Here is a 22,242-nt window from a genome sequence, read left to right on the forward strand (position 1 = left end):
CGCTTTTAACAGTATTCCAGTTATATCATGGCGTGTCAGCTTAATGTGGGAGGAAAGCCCGAAGTGATGCAGGTCTCAGACGTTTACCACTTCGGTGAAACCCACGAGCATGGGTATGGTGCTGACAAACCTAGACACATAATCGGAGCGAACCGGAATTCGGACCCACAATCATAGATTTCTGGCGTGCCCAAGGGACGCAAATCGTGGCGCCTTAGACGACTGGCCACCCGTGCCCCCTTTTCGGGGAAAGAAATACAATTTTACTTCACTATTTCACAAGAACTCTGCTGGAGAGTTGCCATGTACATAATCATGCTAATGGCAAGAGTGGCAGTCCACAAGGAAATGTCACTAGTCCTGTACTGTTTTCAGGCTAGCAGACTTCTGTTAATTTCGACCCCTGATTTTAATGTGAAACCAACCCTTTGTTCAACTGAAATATAACTAACTCAGTGAACTAAGTGTTTAAAGTGGCTTCTTAGGACAAGCACATTTGCTCTGAAATGTATCAGTAACTTGAACTCTGGTCATTCAAGTCCCCCCCTACATTGATTGAGTAATGGGGGCAGTTGGGTAGCCTAGTGGTCAAAGCATTCACACGTCACACCGAAGGTTGGTTCGACTCCCCACATGGGTACAATGTGTCAAGCCCATTTCTGGTGTCCCCTGTCGTGACAATGCTGAAATATTGCTAAAAGTGGCATAACACCACACTCACTCACCCACTTGAGCAATGCATTTGATACAATGTTGCACCTTTATCATACCAGAGCTCCAGATAAGCTGCGTATCTGCGTGAAATACGCATCAGAAATGCAGAAATACACAGTAAAATATAATCCAAGCGTATCAAATACGCAACGAACATTACAGATACGCTACAAAAATAAAACTTGTGCGTATCATCAAAATATTGTGAAGTAACCCTGCGTATTCGATTAGCAAATCAGCGACTTATTTTGAAATTATAAACGGGCATTCCGTCAACCTTGCCAAACGATGACAGTTACATCATGATCATTTGCCATCACACTTTCTTGTGGAAGTATCATGGTATTTTTTAGTCCTATAAAGCTCTCGAACCCACACGACACCAGTTTGCAGGGACTAGATGAATAGTGTTTTTAAATATTTAACTTAAATACCCACATGTGTAAAAACTAGTGGGTAACAGAAATTTGAATACGCAGGTAGAATTACTGATACCCAATGATTTTAAAATGCATGGGTAAAATACCCACAACACCAAAAGCTTATCTGGAGCTCTGCATACATCAATCCAAACAATAACCTTCAACTCTTGACCTACTTATCTCTTATAATAGATTCCTTCACTAAAACTGGGGGGGGGGGCTTATGACTTCATGAAAACACTGCTTTCCCCAAACTTTTTCAAACAAAATTTCCTGAGAATGAACTTGGAAACCTGAGCATTCAGGCATCTCCATGTCCACCTCCCCAAGACAGGCAGCCCACTCCAGTCTGAGCTGTAAGCACCTAACAACCCAGTGTTGGCTTCAATATTGGGTTAGTGCTACAAGTTCTGTGAGACAAGCTCTGCTCCACTGGTCATTGATTCTAGGGGTGGTATAACAAGTGTATACCACAGCCAGGTCCTAGTGATATAACATTGTAGAGTCCTAAATAAGTCAACGAGATAGATATAACATTACATTGCCTTAGACGACTGTGCCCCCCATGCCCCTTGTACATGGTATAACCCTGTATACCACAGTTAGGATCACACAGACACATCAAACATGGCTGATGTTATTGAGATGCTCCCTATTTGGTACAGCATAATATTGTTTTATTATTAAATACCACAAGTAGAGTAGTGTAGTTCTGGCAGAATGAAATCATTGCCTAATCAACCTCTGTGTATATAGCAACCAGATGTTGGCTAACAGCAAAATGTCAACATCGAACAAACAGAAATTACAAAATAATTTTTGGGTCAAGGTTTTTTTCCACTTTTTGTTTGCACAAATATGTCTCACTTACATTTCACAAGAGAAAAGAATGTTACAGATCCCATGCATCAACACAAACTCACATGATCCAAAGTAACAACAGTCCTTCACAAAGTGCTATTCCTTTGTGCCATTGTATGTAAGTCTATTTTGCAATGGGCATTACGAGAGGGTCATGATGGGATATACAGACTGGTGTAAAACAATCGACAAATACGATCATAAGTGCAGGATTGGTCAAAATTTTAGCGTAATACATAAATCGGCGTAAATTGCCAATCGACTGTCAAATACTGCTTAGCATGACATAAATATTTACTATTTATGGCATAAGCAGAAAGAAACACAAGTACCTGCAAACAAACCCATTGGCCGACAGTCGTAGTGCTACTATCGCCTTTTGGAACGAGCCCCAGTGTTGTATAACCAGGACCTGGCTGTGGTATATATAAACTTATACCATATGGAGTTAGTGTTGTGGCTGTTTACAGGATGGTCATGATGGGAGTCGTCATCAGTGGACAGGAACATTGAGGCCCTTTTGTCATAGTAGGCAGTAGTGATTGAGTGAGTGAGTTGGGTTTAATGCCACTTTTAACAATATTCCAGTTATATCGCGGCATGTCAGCTTAATGTGGGAGGAAAGCCTGAAGTGATGCAGGTCTCAGACGTTTACCGCTTCAGTGAAACCCACGAGCACGGGTATGGTGCTGACAAACCTAGAAACATAATTGGGGCAAACCGGGATTCGAACCCACAATCATAGGTTTCGGGCGTGCCCAAGGGACGCAACTCTGCACAGCGAATCGTGGCGCCTTAGACGACTGGGCCGCCCGTGCCCCAATATATGCAAACAGATAGCTTTAACATGCAATATATTTCAACATGGATGTTGACAAAACATGCTAAATACCTACCCTTCACAAATGGAAGACAGGACTAGTACAGGGTAAGCGCCTACACTAACATCACAATGAAAAGGCTGACATTACACTATATCTTATAAGACAACTCTAAACTAAGGTATAAAGTCATGAGAACAGGTCAGTGTTTTCATCAGAACTTCAGGCAAGATTTGTCAACTGCAGTCAACCGTGTTAATAACATTAGGCCTAAAAGAATTAAGTGGTTCGACTCATGTGTACGTCCCTGATTTAAAGTTCTGACATTATGATTACCGTATTTGACATAACAAGCACCCAGGGCGATCTCAAAAATTAGAAATAGGGTCTCTTATTAGAATATAATTTTGGTGAAAGAGTTGAAAGATCTTAATTTTTGCGGTTTATGCAAAAGAAAAGTTGTGTGTATTATACACGACAGATATATATTTCCAGAATTCAACTGCCCATAATTAAGGGTGCACATAACACACAAGTGGGTATTATACACGAATAAATAAGTCTTGTGTACATTGATCAATCGGAAGGGGTGCTAATTGGGATTGTTCACTAGCCAATATATTAGCAAATATCGCCGTGGGCGCTTATTAGAGCAGGGTGCTTATTACGTAGAATACGGTACTATATATATATAGGAGCAAACTTCAAGGACCCTGGTATATTGTTATTTTCGAACATTCCTATTCATGATTAAAATTTGAACAAGTATGAAAATATCTATTTATTGGTTGTTTAAGGCCGCACTCGTCAATATTTTACATTGTGATACACTGATTTCATTTCAACTCAATGATACTTATGCGAGATAAGCAAGTTACCTCAAGTGTGATCCGATTTATTTTTCAGCGGATGGGGAACATGGAAAATAACTGCCTGTTCCGTAACCATGGTAACCAATCAGAAACCAGTATCTTAATGTAAGGTGAGATAATTGCCCTTCTGTTCCCTATAACATAGACAGGCCGACTCAATTTAGTGCCAAGAAGCTACCATTGTATCCCGGAACATCATTGCAGTCTGCAACTTGGCCACTTATCCGAAGCCTGAGTCAAGTAAAATTCTGTTCGGTCTAGGAACCACAGATTAAAGTAGTCTCTATAATAAGACTAAGATCTCCTGAAAAGAAACATTTGAGGGCCGCATTTTGCTTGCAGACGTATTTGATGAGTGTCATTGCAGAACATGTGAAGCCAAAAGGACTACTACCTGTACTTTCACTTTTTTTAAATGAGTGTTACCATGGTAACCAGAACCACTTTATTTTTATTTTGCAAGTCAAGCCTTAGTGAAGATGGCAGAGATGATGACGAGGGAAAGAAGTCTATGAAAACAGTGAACTCTCACACTCAAACAGATGAAACAGGCTGAAACAAAGAGAAGGGTTAACGAACTAGTTGAATATACCAGGATGACTACACCAGGATGACTGTTGCATGTAGATCCTCATGTTATATAGGTCGATCATCACAGGCAGAGACAACATGCTACACAGCTATGTCTGCTGTCCAGGGCCCAGTTCCATGAAGTGATCGTAGTGCTGAGGTGATCGTAACTTCCATACTTTAACAAACTTACAATTGTCGTAGCGCTAAGGTGATCGTAACTCCCATACTTTAACAGATTTAATATAGTCTAAGGTGATCGTAACTCCCATACTTTAACAGACTTACAATAGTCTAAGGTGATCATACCTCCCATACTTTAACAGACTTACAATTGTCGTAGCGCTAAGGTGATCGTAACTCCCATACTTTAACAGACTTAATATAGTCTAAGGTGATCGTAACTCCCATACTTTAACAGACTTACAATAGTCTAAGGTGATCGTAACTCCCATACTTTAACAGACTTACATTTGTCGTAGCGCTAAGGTGATCGTAACTCCCATACTTTAACAGACTTAATATAGTCTAAGGTGATCGTAACTCCCATACTTTAACAGACTGACAATAGTCTAAGGTGATCGTAACTCCCATACTTTAACAGACTTACGATAGTAGAAGTGCTCACAAAGAAGACTTACATACTTTAACAGACATACGATAGTCGTAGCACTAAGGTGATCGTAACTCCCATATTTTAACAGATTTACGATAGTAGTAGCGCTGAGGTGATCGTAACTCCCATATTTTAACAGATTTACGATAGTAGTAGCGCTGAGGTGATCGTAACTCCCATATTTTAACAGATTTACGATAGTAGTAGCGCTGAGAAGACATCCTTACTTTAACATTAACTTATGATAGTCGTAGCTCTAAGAAGATCGTAATTCCAAACAATAACATAGTCTTACGCTAGTCAGTAGTGCTAAGAAGACGCCCATACTTTAACACAGACTTGAGATAGTCGTAGTACTAAGAAGACTACAATTCCCAGACTTATCCATAGACTTACAATAGTCGTAGCGCCACGATGGACTAACTGCCATACTTTACCATAGACTTACGACAGTTGCAGAGCTACTGTGGACAAGGTCCTTTCACATTCGCCTTAGCACTACACCTCTGCATGTTAAAAGACAGGACGTGAGAGTGTCTTAGCGCTAAGATCACTTGTGGACATGGGCCTTACCCTTAGTTGTACATGCGTTGTCATGTTAGAGCTGTCATTGAAGCATCGCAAACTGGTAGGGAGGATGAACCGGGTTGATTGGATGAATTAATTTGTTTTTCAGTCCTACCAGTGTCAGACATTTTGAAGCACTATTATTGTGTGACATCATAATAAATGGTGTTAACACCTTAAAATTTATGTCTTGTGAGCACCTTCCTTTCAGGTAGCTTGAATTTTCTGACATTTTTATGCATGTTTTATTTAAAAAACAAAACAAAATGTAATATTCTGAAAGTAAGGGTTTTACTGAACATAACATAGTGATTTTCATCAGCAAGAACACCATTGTACACCATGCAGCCCTGATATTTTAACTCAATGACAGCCCTTATGTTACTGGGTCATGATGACCTGTCAGGTAACTAGGTCATGGTGACCCAGTTACCTAGGTCACGGTGACCCAGGGAAGTGAACTACAGCTATCATTCCATGACATGCTTAGACAGAAGCATTACACGTAAAGTGGGCAATAGGCCTGAACAACATTTTGTTTCATTGTTGTTTCACTATGTCTACACGTACCACAAAGAACATAATATCATCATCCGGTTTGAAACAACTTGTAAGTAAATAATCATTGTGAAGTGCATGAATTAACATGGAAAGTAAACTTCAAATGGGATCAATGTCCAAATGTCCATGCTTGCAACTGAACCAAACAGTAACAATTTCAACACAATTTCAACACAATAGCTTTACAAAACATTACAATCACTTGTTGAGATGCTCTCTATGCTAATATAATACACAGAAATTGATCATCTCACTGCAAGTGAAACTCACTAACAGCTTCACTTCCTTCTAAAGCAAACAATAAGCATCCCTTTTTTCGTATCTTTTCTTTGTAGCTCCTAATTTTCATTGTGTCATTTTTTAAATGTTTAATTAAATAAAAACTCTAACCTCATGTGAGAATATTCATTATATTGATGCTTAATTGTTTATTTTCCAAATTACTTCTTGCAATCTTAAAAAGATGGATATTCTGCCTTCCTAGTTATAAGAAATTTTAAAATGTTCACCTGTTAAAATCTATGTACGTATCACGTATAGAGTTGACCATCTGTAACGTGCACAAACTTTCAAAATCTCTAAACAATGCTATCTGTAAAAAGAAAATGACCATATTTTCTTGAGCATAGTGCACACTTTTTTCCAAAAAACACAGTTGTGTGGAAGGGGCACATAATACACCCCATAATGAGTTTTGATGGGTTTTTTATGACTTTAAAAAAAAAAAAAAATTGAAATTATTTTTTTTGAAAATTATTGTCCTTAATATATTTAACATTAAAATTTTGGATGTTTCATAAAGAATGAAAATAATGTGATTTACTGAGTAATGCCACTATTTCCCTGCATGCTTTCCAGCTGCTGATTCTTGAGAGACATCACAGAAATTCTGCCACATCTCATTGTGAAATGTACAATGATAGTGTGTTATGTTATCTGTGCTCAATACAAGCATCTTACTGTGGGTGAGCTAGAATTTATCTGTGGAATCCCAGAATGTCATTTTAGAAATTGTTAACATCGAACAACAGATGAAAGGTCTTTCTTTGTTTCAATCAGTTTATTAAGGTATACAGTGCTCCCTCACTATTGTGCTGTTCAATTTAGGCCAGCTTGGTTAAAGTCTGTAGGAATTACTTAATTTAATAGTTTACTCTAATGTTCAAAAGCAAAACACTTTTTGAAATATTTTAATAATTTCATAAATTAAGTACATGCATCATTATCATATCAACTTGTTTTCAACCATTTAACATACATATATTTTGCGCAGATGCTATTTCTTGAACAACTGATTATTGATAGCTGATAGTGAAGACGACTTCTGTTGAAAATCTAAAGATTTTATAGTGTGATGACAGCTCAAATACAGCATTTATAGCTGTGATGTAATAAAGGTAGGATATTCACAGGAATAATGTATTCTGCAAAACAAATCCCAAAAGATTTTTCCTCTATAATCAGTAGTAGTAAAGTAGTACATATATTGGTCCACTTTTCAGAAGTAGTGAAGCCATTGTGAGTTGTTTCCCTTGCAAGTGATGAAAACAAAACTTCAAAAACACTTTGTCAAATGTAAACTTGTGACCAACTCGGTGCTGGGTCGCCAGGCCTATTTACCCGAAGAGATATCCATTGCTGTTTGGGTTTTTGAAAGGGGTGATCACCCCTGGTACTTACTGTCCAGTGGCCCTGTGTGGGTGAAGATCATACAATGGTGAATAACAATGCTAACAAGGCTAACAAGGCTAACAATGCATCTACTGAATATAGTTCACAGCTACTAAACATTGTTAACAAAGGTGAAACCACTGCATCCCATGCCCCAAGTGTATTGATTGTCAATGTTCAGTGTCTGCTAACAAGGCTAACAATGCATCTACTAAACATTGTTAACAAAGGTCAAACCACTGCATCCCATGCCCCAAGTGTATTGATTGTCAATGTTCAGTGTCTGCTAACAAGGCTAACAATGCATCTACTAAACATTGTTAACAAAGGTCAAACCACTGCATCCCATGCCCCAAGTGTATTGGTTGTCACATTCAGTGTCTGCTAACAAGGCTAACAATGCATCTACTAAATATTGTTAACAAAGGTCAAACCACTGCATCCCATGCCCGAAGTGTATTGTCACTGTTCAGAACCTGCTAACAAGGCTAACAATGCATCTACTAAACATTGTTAACAAAGGTCAAACCACTGCATCCCATGCCCCAAGTGTATTGGTTGTCACACTTCAGTGTCTGCTAACAAGGCTAACAATGAATCTACTAAACATTGTTAACAAAGGTCAAACCACTGCATCCCATGCCCCAAGTGTATTGGTTGTCACATTCAGTGTCTGCTAACAAGGTTAACAATGCATCTACTAAATATTGTTAACAAAGGTCAAACCACTGCATCCCATGCCCCAAGTGTATTGGTTGTCACACTTCAGTGTCTGCTAACAAGGCTAACAATGCATCTACTAAATATTGTTAACATAGGTCAAACCACTGCATCCCATGCACCAAGTCATTGATTGTCATTATTAGATACGATTTGCATCGTACCAAGACATTCTATACAACAACATGCTTACTGAGATGGCTGACAAAAAACTGTCCATTTTGCATAAATTCATGATCATTTTGCATAAATTCATTATAACTATCCTGGAAAAAACTAGATATCCTGGAATTTTATTTCGATGCAAGGGAATATGAAAATGTTGTTTTTCTGGTTTACAGCCAGACTCGTTAAATAGCACCTGCCTGCAGGGTGTTAAAACTGCAAAACTGTTATATTGATCACAATCTTTTTAAACTTGCCAGACTTTTTAAAAGCAGAATTGAAACCAGAAACCACACAAAATATACAAATGGGAATTCTTATGATTATTTTATCTGTTTTCTTTTCTTTTTTTTTTGGGGGGGGGTGTCTCCAATTTGTAAACGAAGAAAACTATTTTTGTGGACTAGGGACCTTTTCTGGACAATCTTGGCATTAGGCAACCTAAGTTTGCTAATTGTTATCTGTGGAAATTGCCTTTTATGACAATCTGTAATCCTAGGAACTTATCTGTGCTGGAATTTGCACATCCTCACGGAAACAGGCCACAGAAAAACCTATGGCATGTTAGACCTTATTTGAAACCTTCAAAAAGAACCCCAACTCTTAAGATGTATGGTTAACCAAGAGGTGTCAAATCGGAATGTTCTGTGCAGAAAAGCAAGTATTGACGAAACACTGGGGGCCCTTGTTGACACAGGTCAAGGGGACGAAGCTAATTACGTCCGGATACTTTAGCTACTGTGGCTGTCTCCCATAATCTCGTTAGAATCTGTGGACTTCATTCTACCCTTGATGAAAGGATGCTCTCGGTCCAATGAAGAGATCTTTGGTCTGAGATTGTGCAGGGTTTCAGCTGATATATACAGTGGATCCTTTTGGGGGAACAGTTATTTGATTGTTACAGCTAGTATCAGTTAGAAAATGTGCTTCTCCTTCAAATGAATTTTCTTTCCCATTAATAATGCCACTGTTAATGTGGTTGTTTATGGATTATGCTTATGAGCATACTTGGGTCATTTTAATGTTTATTTATTTCAAGTTGTGAACGTCAGAATTTTGTAATTTCATTTGAAATAAAGGTGTTAAGGGTTGTTTGGTTTTCGGTTTTCATTGAAGAAATACATGAAGTGGCCACACAGGGACTACATACGATGCATTTGACTAATAAATATTTGAGAAGTTTATAGTTACTTCACTTTTGTTTCCTTCTTGTAATTGTATCGTTTGGGTGGATGGGTGAGGTAATTAAATATACTCTTAAAATAACTTCTATTTTCAATATTGGCTTTTAGTTTATAGCACAGGGCTGGCCAAATCCTGGCAAACCAAAAATATGGAAAGTGTAAAAAATTAACATGATTTTTTGTTATGTACAGCCCTTGCAAAAGACGTAGTGTAATGATATACCGTATTCGACATAATAAGCGCCCCGCCCTAATAAGCGTATAATACGCACTCGTGTTCTATATGAACCTTTAGTTATGGGCAATAATCAGGCTGTCAGCATTTAACCATGAAATTTATCTTTCAACTCTGTGTTTTTCCACCAAAATTATATTCTAATAAGACCCCCCTATTTCTCATGTTTCTAATTTGGAGAGCGCCCTGGGTGCTTATTACGTCGAAGACGGTATGTGTGAAGTGGTTCCCTTGTTGTCCAGTGATATGGCAGGAAAGTGATTGTATACCAGTAAACTATGAAAGAAAACTGCCAGATGTTGGCATCATGCAGGGTCAGGGGTCAGGGGTGGAAAAGGTCAATGCAAACAGATTTCTCTACATTTCTTTTCTGGAATCTCACAACCACTCCGCAGGAACATGCCTAGCAACTTGTCAACTCTCTATAAGCTTTGAACTTACAACACATCAATTTTCACTCAGCATTCCAAATACCTCCATGTATGTGTGCCTGAACATCCTCTGGGAGGACCCACACACCTGAAAGACATATGGTCAGCCTAGTCATGGGCAGGTGCATCTTCCCGAGGCAAGAGAGTTAACTGACTTTAAAAGTCCAGTTTCCAACCTTGCCGAACTAGGCTGGAATTCCTGGGCTCGATCGTAGCGCCACCAGTGGCTATTACGAGTTATGTCCTTTCTATGCCTCTCCTTTTGACCAATCAGATTCAACCCCTCGTATCACTTGCATTTGTTTCAAACAAAACGGTGGCGCCCAGTCAAGACGATCTGATCGATAATCAAGATCTATATTGTGATAAAACGAGTCTTACATCGCGAAGTGCATCAAATCATGTGAGCACCTTGATTAAAAACATGAAAAGATTGAGAAAATATCTGTTGACAATGAGTTAGCGGTGCACATGCTTTGCAAATCCTGCAGTCGACAGAAATCTGCATGACACTCTACGAACCGGATTTCGATTTCAGTGTGCGATTTTGATTGGACTATGCATAGACTCGTTAGCCCAGCCAAAAAATCTAACTCCATAATGCCAGCCTAATTCGGCAAGGGTGGAAACCGAACTTTTATAGTCAGTTAACTCTCTTGCCTCGAGAAGATGAGGCAGGTGAGGTGAAATGGGGTTTAACGTCACGTTCACGATGATTGCACTTATATAGCATCATGCATGCACGTGTTCGTGTGTGTGTGGCTGCTTGAACTAGTCCGAACAAATGTGTCTAAGAGTGCTAGCCTATTGAGATATCCCTCCACAAGAAAACATGGATACCCCCTTAAGACGAAGACCAGTTCTAGATTTATCCCCTAAATGACGAGCGCCAGTCAGGGTAACAAGTACCATCTTTTACTGTCTTTTGGTTTGACGTGGCCGGGTCTCAAACCCCGACATTCTGGTCATGGGCAGGTGAGGTGAAATGGGGTTTAACGTCACGTTCACGATGATTGCACTTATACAGTATCATGCATGCACGTGTTCGTGTGTGTGCGTGGGGCTGCTTGAACTAGTCCGAACAAATGTGTCTAAGAGTGCTAGCCTATTGAGATATCCCTCCACAAGAAAACATGGATACCCCCTTCAGACGAATTATACTGACTCCGAGCAGACCAGTTCTAGATTTATGAGCGCTATTCAGGATAACAAGTACCATCTTTCACTGTCTTTTGGTTTGACGTGGCCAGGGATCAAACCCCGACATTCTGCTCTCAGGGAAGATGCTCTGTCCACTAGACCACAGAGGCGGTCCACAGATGCGGAAATGCCTGCCACACGTCAAATGGGTGCAAAACTATTAAATTCATGAAAACTAAGCTTAAAAGTGAGCAGAATTGTGTGCAGAATTATCAAAATTTGACTTATTTGATATTTAACACAGCACTCAGCAATTTTTCACCCTTCTCTAAATAATCAAGACTGTTTGTTTTGTTTTTTGGGTTTAACGCCGCACTCAGCAATATTCCAGCTATATGATGGCGGTCTGTAAAATAATCAAGTCTGGATCAGACAATCCAGTGATTGACATCATGAGCATCAACCAAGTCAGTGAGCCTGACCACCCGATCCAGTTAGTCGCCTTTTACGGCAAGCATGGGTTGCTGAAGGCCTATTCTACCCCGGAATTAATCAAGACTGGACTAGACAATCTAGTGATTGACATCATGAGCATCAATCTACACAAATGGGATACGATGACACGTTTCAACCATGTCACCAAGCTTGACCACTGATTCCGTTAGTCGCCTCTTATGACAAGCATGGGTTGTGGAAGACATATTCAAACCCGGAATCTCCAGAAGGGTTCCTGTTTATGACAAAGGGATTCTGGGTACCTGTTCTGCCCAGAATACCCTCAGGAATCCATGTATATGAATAGCACGTGAGTTAATCAGCTGATTGACAGCTACTCTGGGCTAATGGCCATCACTGCTTTCCTCCTGTTAATTCACAGCTCTGCTAATGTGAAGCTGGGATGAGAGTTTGGCTAGAGATTCAGTTTCACCTCCCAAGGGTTATCATATACCGTATTCAACATAATAAGTGCCCAGGGTGCTCTCAAAGTTAGAAACAGGGGGCTCTTATTAGAATATTATTTTGGTGAAAAACAACAGAGTTGAAAGATCGTAAATTTTGTGGTTTATGCTGACAGCCTGAAATGTTTATATACGATTGATATGTTTTTTCAAGAATTTAATTTCCCATAATTAAGAATGCATATAACACACGTATTATACATGAATAAATAAGTCCTGTGTACATTGATCAATTGGAAGGATTATTCACTAGCCAATATATTAGAAAATATCACCGTGGGCGCTTATTAGCGCAGGGCGCTTATTACGTCGAATACAGTACATGACATATCGGTTGGAAATCTTCACAAAATCACTTGACAATTCCAACTAAAGGTTGAACATGTGTAAGACTTTCTACATGAATAATTATTTTCAAATTGATGCAACTTCAAAGGATGAATTTTGATACACAATCAAACTGATAATGCTGAGCATGCTCAAATTGAAATAAAAGTTGTTGTTTTTTCAGGAACATGAAATTATCAATTTAGAGTAAAGTAACCATGTAATCCTGTAACAGTGAGTGAGTGAGTGAGTGAGTATGGTTTGACGTCGCTTTTAGCAATATTCCAGCAATATCACGGCTGGGGACACCAGAAATGGGCTTCACACATAGTACCCATGTCGGGAATCAAACCACGGTCTTCAGCGTGAAATCGAACGCTTTAACCACTAGGCAACCCGACCGCCCCTAATCCTGTAAGCTGGTGAGAATCATGATGTCTGAGGCATTCTGATTAATGAACAGTGTCTTGTATCTTTCCTGACCCACATGTCCCACAATCCCTCAGTGGCTGACCCACATGTCCCACAATGCATCAGTGGCTGACCCACATGTCCAACAATCCCTCAGTGGCTGACCCACATGTCCCACAATCCCTCAGTGGCTGACCCACATGTCCCACAATGCATCAGTGGCTGACCCACATGTCCCACAATGCATCAGTGACTGACCCACATGTCCCACAATCCCTTAGTGGCTGACCCACATGTCCTACAATGCATCAGTGGCTGACCCACATGTCCCACAATCCCTCAGTGGCTGACCCACATGTCCCACAATGCATCAGTGGCTGACCCACATGTCCCACAATGCATCAGTGACTGACCCACATGTCCCACAATCCCTCAGTGGCTGACCCACATGTCCTACAATGCATCAGTGGCTGACCCACAAGTCCCACAATCCCTCAGTGGCTGACCCACATGTCCCACAATGCATCAGTGGCTGACCCACATGTCCCACAATGCATCAGTGACTGACCCACATGTCCCACAATGCATCAATGGCTGACCCACATGTCCTACAATGCATCAGTGGCTGACCCACATGTCCCACAATCCCTCAGTGGCTGACCCACATGTCCCACAATGCATCAGTGGCTGACCCACATGTCCCACAATGCATCAGTGACTGACCCACATGTCCCACAATCCCTCAGTGGCTGACCCACATGTCCTACAATGCATCAGTGGCTGACCCACATGTCCCACAATCCCTCAGTGGCTGACCCACATGTCCCACAATGCATCAGTGGCTGACCCACATGTCCCACAATGCATCAGTGGCTGACCCACATGTCCAACAATCCCTCAGTGGCTGACCCACATGTCCCACAATCCCTCAGTGGCTGACCCACATGTCCCACAATGCATCAGTGGCTGACCCACATGTCCCACAATCACTCAGTGGCTGACCAACATGTCCCACAATGCATCAGTGGCTGACCCACTTGTCCCACAATCACTCAGTGGCTGACCCACATGTCCCACAATCCCTCAGTGGCTGACCCACATGTCCCACAATCCCTCAGTGGCTGACCCACATGTCCCACAATCACTCAGTGGCTGACCCACATGTCCCACAATGCATCAGTGGCTGACCCACTTGTCCCACAATGCATCAATGGCTGACCAACATGTCCCACAATCCCTCAGTGGCTGACCCACATGTCCCACAATCCCTCAGTGGCTGACCCACATGTCCAACAATCCCTCAGTGGCTGACCCACATGTCCCACAATGCATCAGTGGCTGACCCACATGTCCCACAATCCCTCAGTGGCTGACCCACATGTCCCACAATGCATCAGTGGCTGACCAACATGTCCCACAATGCATCAGTGACTGACCCACATGTCCCACAATGCATCAATGGCTGACCAACATGTCCCACAATCCCTCAGTGGCTGACCCACATGTCCCACAATGCATCAGTGGCTGACCAACATGTCCCACAATCCCTCAGTGGCTGACCCACTTGTCCCACAATGCATCAATGGCTGACCAACATGTCCCACAATCCCTCAGTGGCTGACCCACATGTCCCGCAATGCATCAGTGGCTGATCCACATGTCCCACAATGCATCAGTGGCTGACCCATACTGCATCACTGACCAACCCACATGTCCCACAATGCATCAGTGGCTGACCCACAATGCATCAGTGGCTGACCCATATGTCCCATAATGCATCACTGACCGACCCACATGTCCCACAATGCATCAGTGGCTGACCAACATGTACCACAATCCCTCAGTGGCTGACCCACATGTCCCACAATGCATCAGTGGCTGACTCACCTCCCCCTCCTCGTACTGTATTTTGAGCTTGGGCTGCCCGGTGTAGGCTTCCAGCAGCTCCGCAGCTCGCCACACCTCCACGGGATCCGGGATCCATACCCGCGCTCCCTGGAAATACCAGACAGAAACATTGATACACGTGACTAAAATGAGTGCATAGAAAACTGTTTGTGTTGCAGTGATTGAGACTTATGTCAGAAGGCATTTTGTCAAACATGGGACAAAGTCCTCTTTACATATACCTAAACACAACATCATTTTCCTGTCCAATGCCCCTTTCACAAAGCGATCTTAGCGCTAAGAGGATTGTAATTCCCAAACTTTAACACAGACCTATGGCAGTCGTACAACCTCTTGCATGCCTGTCACATGGATAATGGTGAATTTTAAGCAAAAACAGCTCAAGTATCATATCGTGACTCAAGTATCATATCGTGACTCAAGTATCATGATATCTATCTTTTCATGATTTGTTTGTTTTGTTTCTTTGTTGTTTGAAGCCCACTCAGCAACATTCCAGCTATATGATGGCGGTCTGTAAATAAAAGAGTCTGGACCAGACAATCAGGTGTTCATATTACCCAATAATTACAAGAAATAGTGATCGTCTGCTAAGTTTTTCACAAGTCAACATGAATAACCACTTCTGTTTGAAATGCAAGACCTACATGATATTCCGTCAAAAAACAAAGAGACGCGATTACATTCAAATGTGTTTCAGGCAATCTCTCGTCAAACGTCAGTAAGAAAGTCAACGTAAATCATCAAATATTGCGGATTGGTTTTACAACAGGAAGTCATTTAGTGATTGTCAACATTTTAATTTTGTCAAGACATGAAAAAAAATTAACGTTAAAGTAAATTACTTTTAATGAAAATGACAACCAGGCACTGTACCAAAAATTCAAGCGTGCCATTTCCTATTTTATGTGAGCTGCAGGCCTGGTGGCACCAGTAACTTCAAGCCCTGTAGGCCCCAGCGCTTGTATTTGTATTTCTAGCTAGTCCTGCCTGAACGTGACAAAAACGTTTACCATGTTCACAATTTCTGTGAGTTTTATTCATTTCCAATTTGTAGTAAAATTGAAGCATCGAGAACTGGTTCAGAATAATAGTTCTCAAATGTTACTCGTCAATGAGGACTACCATCATTGCATTTCTCCCTTTCGCAGCACAATTTAGCAGTCTCAGGCAAGCTTGCTAGCAAGAATGTCGAGGACTGACATGCCATTATTATTTATTGCTGAAATATATATCAGATTCTAGATCAATACACCACAATCCAAAACACATTGACCCTCTTAAAGCACAAGGAATTTATCAGGTTTATGGGCAATGACTAGAGGCTCTAACTGCAGGGGCCGTCAGTACTGAGGCTGAACAGAACACTTGTTGTTCCTGGTGGACTAGTTGCTACATCCCGCTGACAACGAGTCAGTGGAGTACCTTCACGACAGAAATATGAATGTATGTATTTAATTGACAATCCTGACCAAAAGGGCAGTGCGTGTGTGAGTTTGTGAAGGTTATTGCACTTACATAGTGTGTGTGTGTGTTATTGTGTGTGTGTGTGTTATTGTGTGTGTGTGTGTGTTAGTGTGTGTGTTAGTGTGTGTTAGCGTGTGTGTTAGTGTGTGTGTGTGTTAGCGTGTGTGTGTGTGTGTGTGTGTGTGTGTGTGTGTGTGTGTGTGTGTGTGTGTGTGTGTGTGTGTGTGTGTGTGTGTGTGTGTTAGTGTGTGTGTGTGTTAGTGTGTGTATGTGTTTTAGTGTGTGCGTGTGCGTGTGCATGTGCGTGCGCATGTGTATGTGTTTGTGGCTGCTTGTACTAGTCCAGACTAATGCTGGTTTATTAGAGCCAACCCACTGAGATACCATGCCTCAGTTTACCATGGATACCCCACTCGGACACATTGTAATGGACTCTGAGCTGACAGTAACTGATTTAACCCATTAATGCGCCAGGCAGGGAAATAACAAGTACTATCTTTTGGAATGACCTAGCCGGGGAACAAGCAGCTGACCATCTGCTCCCTGGACACGAGACCTGGTGATGGAGGCGGTCCTCAAGCTTCAATTTAGTGGCGAAAGTCGCAGAATTATTGATGAAAGCAGTGTAAAATTAACTCGCTGACATACTGACTCACTTAGAGGCTAATTCCTTACACTCACTCACCAGTCCATGAAAAGATTCACTCACATTTAAATAAATCCTTTTACAAAATAATGCCACAACATTAGAAATAACAACCAACCACAATGTTAGCTATTAATCAGTTTCATCTGCTGTTGCTCTAATGCTTGCTTCAACCCTTGTCGCACACATCGGAAATGTCACAGCTATAAATACAAGCAAATGTCAACTCATCATGTGTCCCAGACCCTGGCCCAGTCCAGCAGTCAGTGTCTGTGTCTCAGCTCCACCAAACCCTGGCCCAGTCCAGCAGTCAGTGTCTGTGTCTCAGCTCCACCAAACCCTGGCCCAGTCCAGCAGTCAGTGTCTGTGTCTCAGCTCCACCAAACCCTGGCCCAGTCCAGCAGTCAGTGTCTGTGTCTCAGCTCCACCAAACCCTGGCCCAGTCCAACAGTCAGTGTCTGTGTCTCAGCTCCACCAAACCCTGGCCCAGTCCAACAGTCAGTGTCTGTGTCTCAGCTCCACCAAACCCTGGCCCAGTCCAGCAGTCAGTGTCTGTGTTTCAGCTCCACCAAACCCTGGCCCAGTCCAGCAGTCAGTGTCTGTGTCTCAGCTCCACCAAACCCTGGCCCAGTCCAGCAGTCAGTGTCTGTGTTTCAGCTCCACCAAACCCTGGCCCAGTCTAACAGTCAGTGTCTGTGTCTCAGCTCCACCAAACCCTGGCCCAGTCCAGCAGTCAGTGTCTGTGTCTCAGCTCCACCAAACCCTGGCCCAGTCCAGCAGTCAGTGTCTGTGTCTTAGCTCTACCAAACCCTAGCCCAGTCCAGCAGTCAGTGTCTGTGTCTCAGCTCCACCAAACCCTGGCCCAGTCCAGCAGTCAGTGTCTGTGTCTCAGCTCCACCAAACCCTGGTCAAGTCCAGCAGTCAGTGTCTGTGTCTCAGCTCTACCAAACCCTGGTCAAGTCCAGCAGTCAGTGTCTGTGTCTCAGCTCTACCAAACCCTGGCCCAGTCCAGCAGTCAGTGTCTGTGTCTCAGCTCCACCAAACCCTGGCCCAGTCCAGCAGTCAGTGTCTGTGTCTTAGTTCCACCAAACCCTGGCCCAGTCCAGCAGTCAGTGTCTGTGTCTCAGCTCCACCAAACCCTGGCCCAGTCCAACAGTCAGTGTCTGTGTCTTAGTTCCACCAAACCCTGGCCCAGTCCAACAGTCAGTGTCTGTGTCTCAGCTCCACCAAACCCTGGCCCAGTCCAGCAGTCAGTGTCTGTGTCTTAGCTCTACCAAACCCTAGCCCAGTCCAGCAGTCAGTGTCTGTGTCTCAGCTCCACCAAACCCTGGCCCAGTCCAACAGTCAGTGTCTGTGTCTCAGCTCCACCAAACCCTGGCCCAGTCCAACAGTCAGTGTCTGTGTTTCAGCTCCACCAAACCCTGGCCCAGTCTAACAGTCAGTGTCTGTGTTTCAGCTCCACCAAACCCTGGCCCAGTCCAGCAGTCAGTGTCTGTGTCTCAGCTCCACCAAACCCTGGCCCAGTCCAACAGTCAGTGTCTGTGTTTCAGCTCCACCAAACCCTGGCCCAGTCCAACAGTCAGTGTCCTTGTCTCAGCTCCACCAAACCCTGGCCCAGTCCAGCAGTCAGTGTCTGTGTCTCAGCTCCACCAAACCCTGGCCCAGTCCAACAGTCAGTGTCTGTGTTTCAGCTCCACCAAACCCTGGCCCAGTCCAACAGTCAGTGTCTGTGTTTCAGCTCCACCAAACCCTGGCCCAGTCCAGCAGTCAGTGTCTGTGTCTCAGCTCCACCAAACCCTGGCCCAGTCCAGCAGTCAGTGTCTGTGTCTTAGTTCCACCAAACCCTGGCCCAGTCCAGCAGTCAGTGTCTGTGTCTCAGCTCCACCAAACCCTGGCCCAGTCCAACAGTCAGTGTCTGTGTCTTAGTTCCACCAAACCCTGGCCCAGTCCAACAGTCAGTGTCTGTGTCTCAGCTCCACCAAACCCTGGCCCAGTCCAGCAGTCAGTGTCTGTGTCTCAGCTCCACCAAACCCTGGCCCAGTCCAACAGTCAGTGTCTGTGTCTCAGCTCCACCAAACCCTGGCCCAGTCCAACAGTCAGTGTCTGTGTTTCAGCTCCACCAAACCCTGGCCCAGTCTAACAGTCAGTGTCTGTGTTTCAGCTCCACCAAACCCTGGCCCAGTCCAGCAGTCAGTGTCTGTGTCTCAGCTCCACCAAACCCTGGCCCAGTCCAACAGTCAGTGTCTGTGTTTCAGCTCCACCAAACCCTGGCCCAGTCCAACAGTCAGTGTCCTTGTCTCAGCTCCACCAAACCCTGGCCCAGTCCAGCAGTCAGTGTCTGTGTCTCAGCTCCACCAAACCCTGGCCCAGTCCAACAGTCAGTGTCTGTGTTTCAGCTCCACCAAACCCTGGCCCAGTCCAACAGTCAGTGTCTGTGTTTCAGCTACACCAAACCCTGGCCCAATCCAACAGGGAAGTCCCTGGAGGCTCAGGACAATTCTCCCTTGGCAACAATATGATTCTGACAGGATACATCTGTGTACAATTAACAAACCCCTGACTCTCAAATGAAAATGTGGTGTGTTTGACTACACTCTATGTGTGTGTACATGTGTTTGTGGCCGAGTGTGTGTCTGTGTTTTTCTGTCTGTCTCTGTGCCTCTGTGTGTATGTGTGTATGTGTGTATGTGTGAGTGCCAGTGTGTGAGTGTATGTGTGTGCCTGTGTGTGTGTGCCTGTGTGTGTGCCTCTGTATGTGTCTGTATGAGTGTGTATGGGTGTGTGTCTGTGTGTGCCTCTGTGTGTTGGTGTGTGTCTGTGTGTGTCTGTGTGTGTGTATGTGTGTGTCTCTGTGTTCCTCTCTTTGTCTGTGTCCCTTTGTGTCTGTCTGTGTCTGTGTTTCTCTGTGTCTCTGTGTGTCTGTGTGTCCCCAATCAGCACTATTCCAGCTACACAATAGCAGCCTGTTATACAGTGATTGATATAGTGAACAATGGTCCATGCCATTCAGGTACAGTGGCATGCAATCAAACAAGTCAGCGAGTCTCAGACCACCCATCCTGTTAGTTGCCTCTTACGAAGAGCATAGTCGCCTTTTACGGCAAGCATGGGTTGCTGAAGACCTATTCTGACCGGAGTCTTCACGAGTGGCATTTCAAGTAATACTATAGGTCATTATAGAAAATCAAAGAGAAAGCATATATCAACCATAACATGGTTGAAGTCAGAAAAATTAAATCTGTTGATTCTGGAAGTAGAATCAAGTTCCAAACTCATGATTTCTCATTACATGATATGGACTGCAAGTTTATCATCTCATAGAAAAAAATCACCAAAATAACATTAACTTCTGCTATTAACTCCAAAATCACGATCAGAATAGACCACAAATTACTATCAAGTCTTGCTGATGTCTCACATTGGTGTCTTTCACACCAAGATCTCACATGATTCTTAAAATGGATGACAACAGGATGCCAAGGAAGGGACTCATGGCCCCGTTCCACAAAACGATCTAAGCGCTAAGATGATCGTAACTTCCAGACTTTAACATAGGCTTACGACTGTTGTAGCCCTAAGATCGCTCCGTGGAACGGGGCCAGGTCCATATATTTGCGACTCCCGGGGAGTATCGGTAATGAATTTTTGGGGTCCCAAGGCTACCACTGTACCAAGGGGAAATCACATACAAACTCTGTGTGATGCCTCATACAAAGAATGAATAACAGAAATATAAAAAATCATATTTACATATTTCAATTCAATTAGTTTCAATCATTCCAACATCCATTCTTTTTTTTCCCCATCCTATGAGACTAACAGTTGATATTATTTTGCCCATTCTTACTTTTTAAGATTAAGGATGCAATATTTTACATCCAGCAAAACCATTCAAGCATAACAATAACACACATGTCTGGTTTATAGTTATAACATATAAACACCAAGTTCATCATCTTATCCAAAAATCCACCAAACCAACAGAAATTACTACCATCAACTCCAAACTCCTCACCAAGAATAAGGACAAACCACTAATTTTCCATCCAACTCCATGTTGAAAAGTCAAAACATCCTTCCCAAAATAACTCAAAATGTCTGCCACATCCTACCTCAACATAATGATCGGCAGTTTCAATTTCCTTCAACACGTATTGAAGATCAAATCTCTGGTAAGGACCCATCACTTCTGGAACCGCGGGTATCAATTTTGGTAATGCCGCCCTCGACGTCCCTCCACTTCCCCCAACTTTCCAGACTTTGTCCATTGTGAATATTCACCGCATGTAGGCGTCCTGACTTCGTCATCGTTTTGTGACAATCGAGTGCTTATAATCACGAGTAATTTACCATGATGGCTGCAGTAATCACAGCGACTCCATAATTATCATAATGATCTCCTGTATTTCATCCTGTTGTAGATAAGTAAATATATACCATTAACAGTGTTGTTTTGTACCATTAAGGCTAACAGTGCTGTTGTTTTGTACCATTAAGGCTAACACGTGCTGTTGTTATGTTTGGCGTTACATTTTACTGCAATACGTCACTGATATAACCTTGACGACAGATCACACATTAAGTATTCAAGCCGAACATACGACAAAGGGCAGCTATCATTATTTGTATTTTGGTCATGAAATCATTTTATTGTCCAAGGGGCATTTTGTGTGTAGAGCTGGTATGTCAGCTTATGCACATCCATGCTTGTGACCCAGTACTGTGTGTTTGTACATATATCTACCAGGGCTAACCTACCGATATTATAGGACTATATTGCCGTAAAGCTCCTTGTAACTTGCCTATATAACATGTATACAGAAAACCATGTTTATAACATACATGCTTATAATGAACTAACGGATATAACAAACTGTTTCTTGGGTCCTGGATATATGCTATATATTTTAGTTGAAATGCTTATAACGAACATTTATAACTAACTAACTTTAGTGGTCGCTTTGAGTTTGTTAT

The 22,242-nt window shown here is 42.6% G+C and overlaps 1 protein-coding gene across 3 annotated transcripts in view; it reads right to left on the reverse strand.

Moving 5' to 3' along the window:
- LOC124140784 (unconventional myosin-Va-like) overlaps positions 1 to 21,718 on the reverse strand; it is a 132,366-nt gene extending 110,648 nt beyond the window's left edge. The window contains exons 1-3 of one of the 3 annotated variants that reach the window (XM_048386772.1): positions 21,381 to 21,718; positions 15,135 to 15,242; positions 7,625 to 7,696 (exon numbers count right to left, since the gene is read on the reverse strand). In XM_048386772.1, coding sequence (XP_048242729.1) covers positions 7,625 to 7,696; positions 15,135 to 15,242; positions 21,381 to 21,536 — 336 coding nt within the window. In that variant the 5' untranslated portion in view covers positions 21,537 to 21,718. The remainder of the gene's footprint in view (positions 1 to 7,624; positions 7,697 to 15,134; positions 15,243 to 21,380) is intronic. The other 2 variants (XM_048386773.1, XM_048386774.1) reach the window with 2 other exon arrangements.
- Between the last annotated feature and the right edge of the window lie 524 nt (positions 21,719 to 22,242).

Source organism: Haliotis rufescens, unplaced genomic scaffold (assembly GCF_023055435.1).
Source record: "Haliotis rufescens isolate VD_foot unplaced genomic scaffold, xgHalRufe1.0.p SCAF_60, whole genome shotgun sequence".
Classification (NCBI taxonomy): domain Eukaryota; kingdom Metazoa; phylum Mollusca; class Gastropoda; order Lepetellida; family Haliotidae; genus Haliotis; species Haliotis rufescens.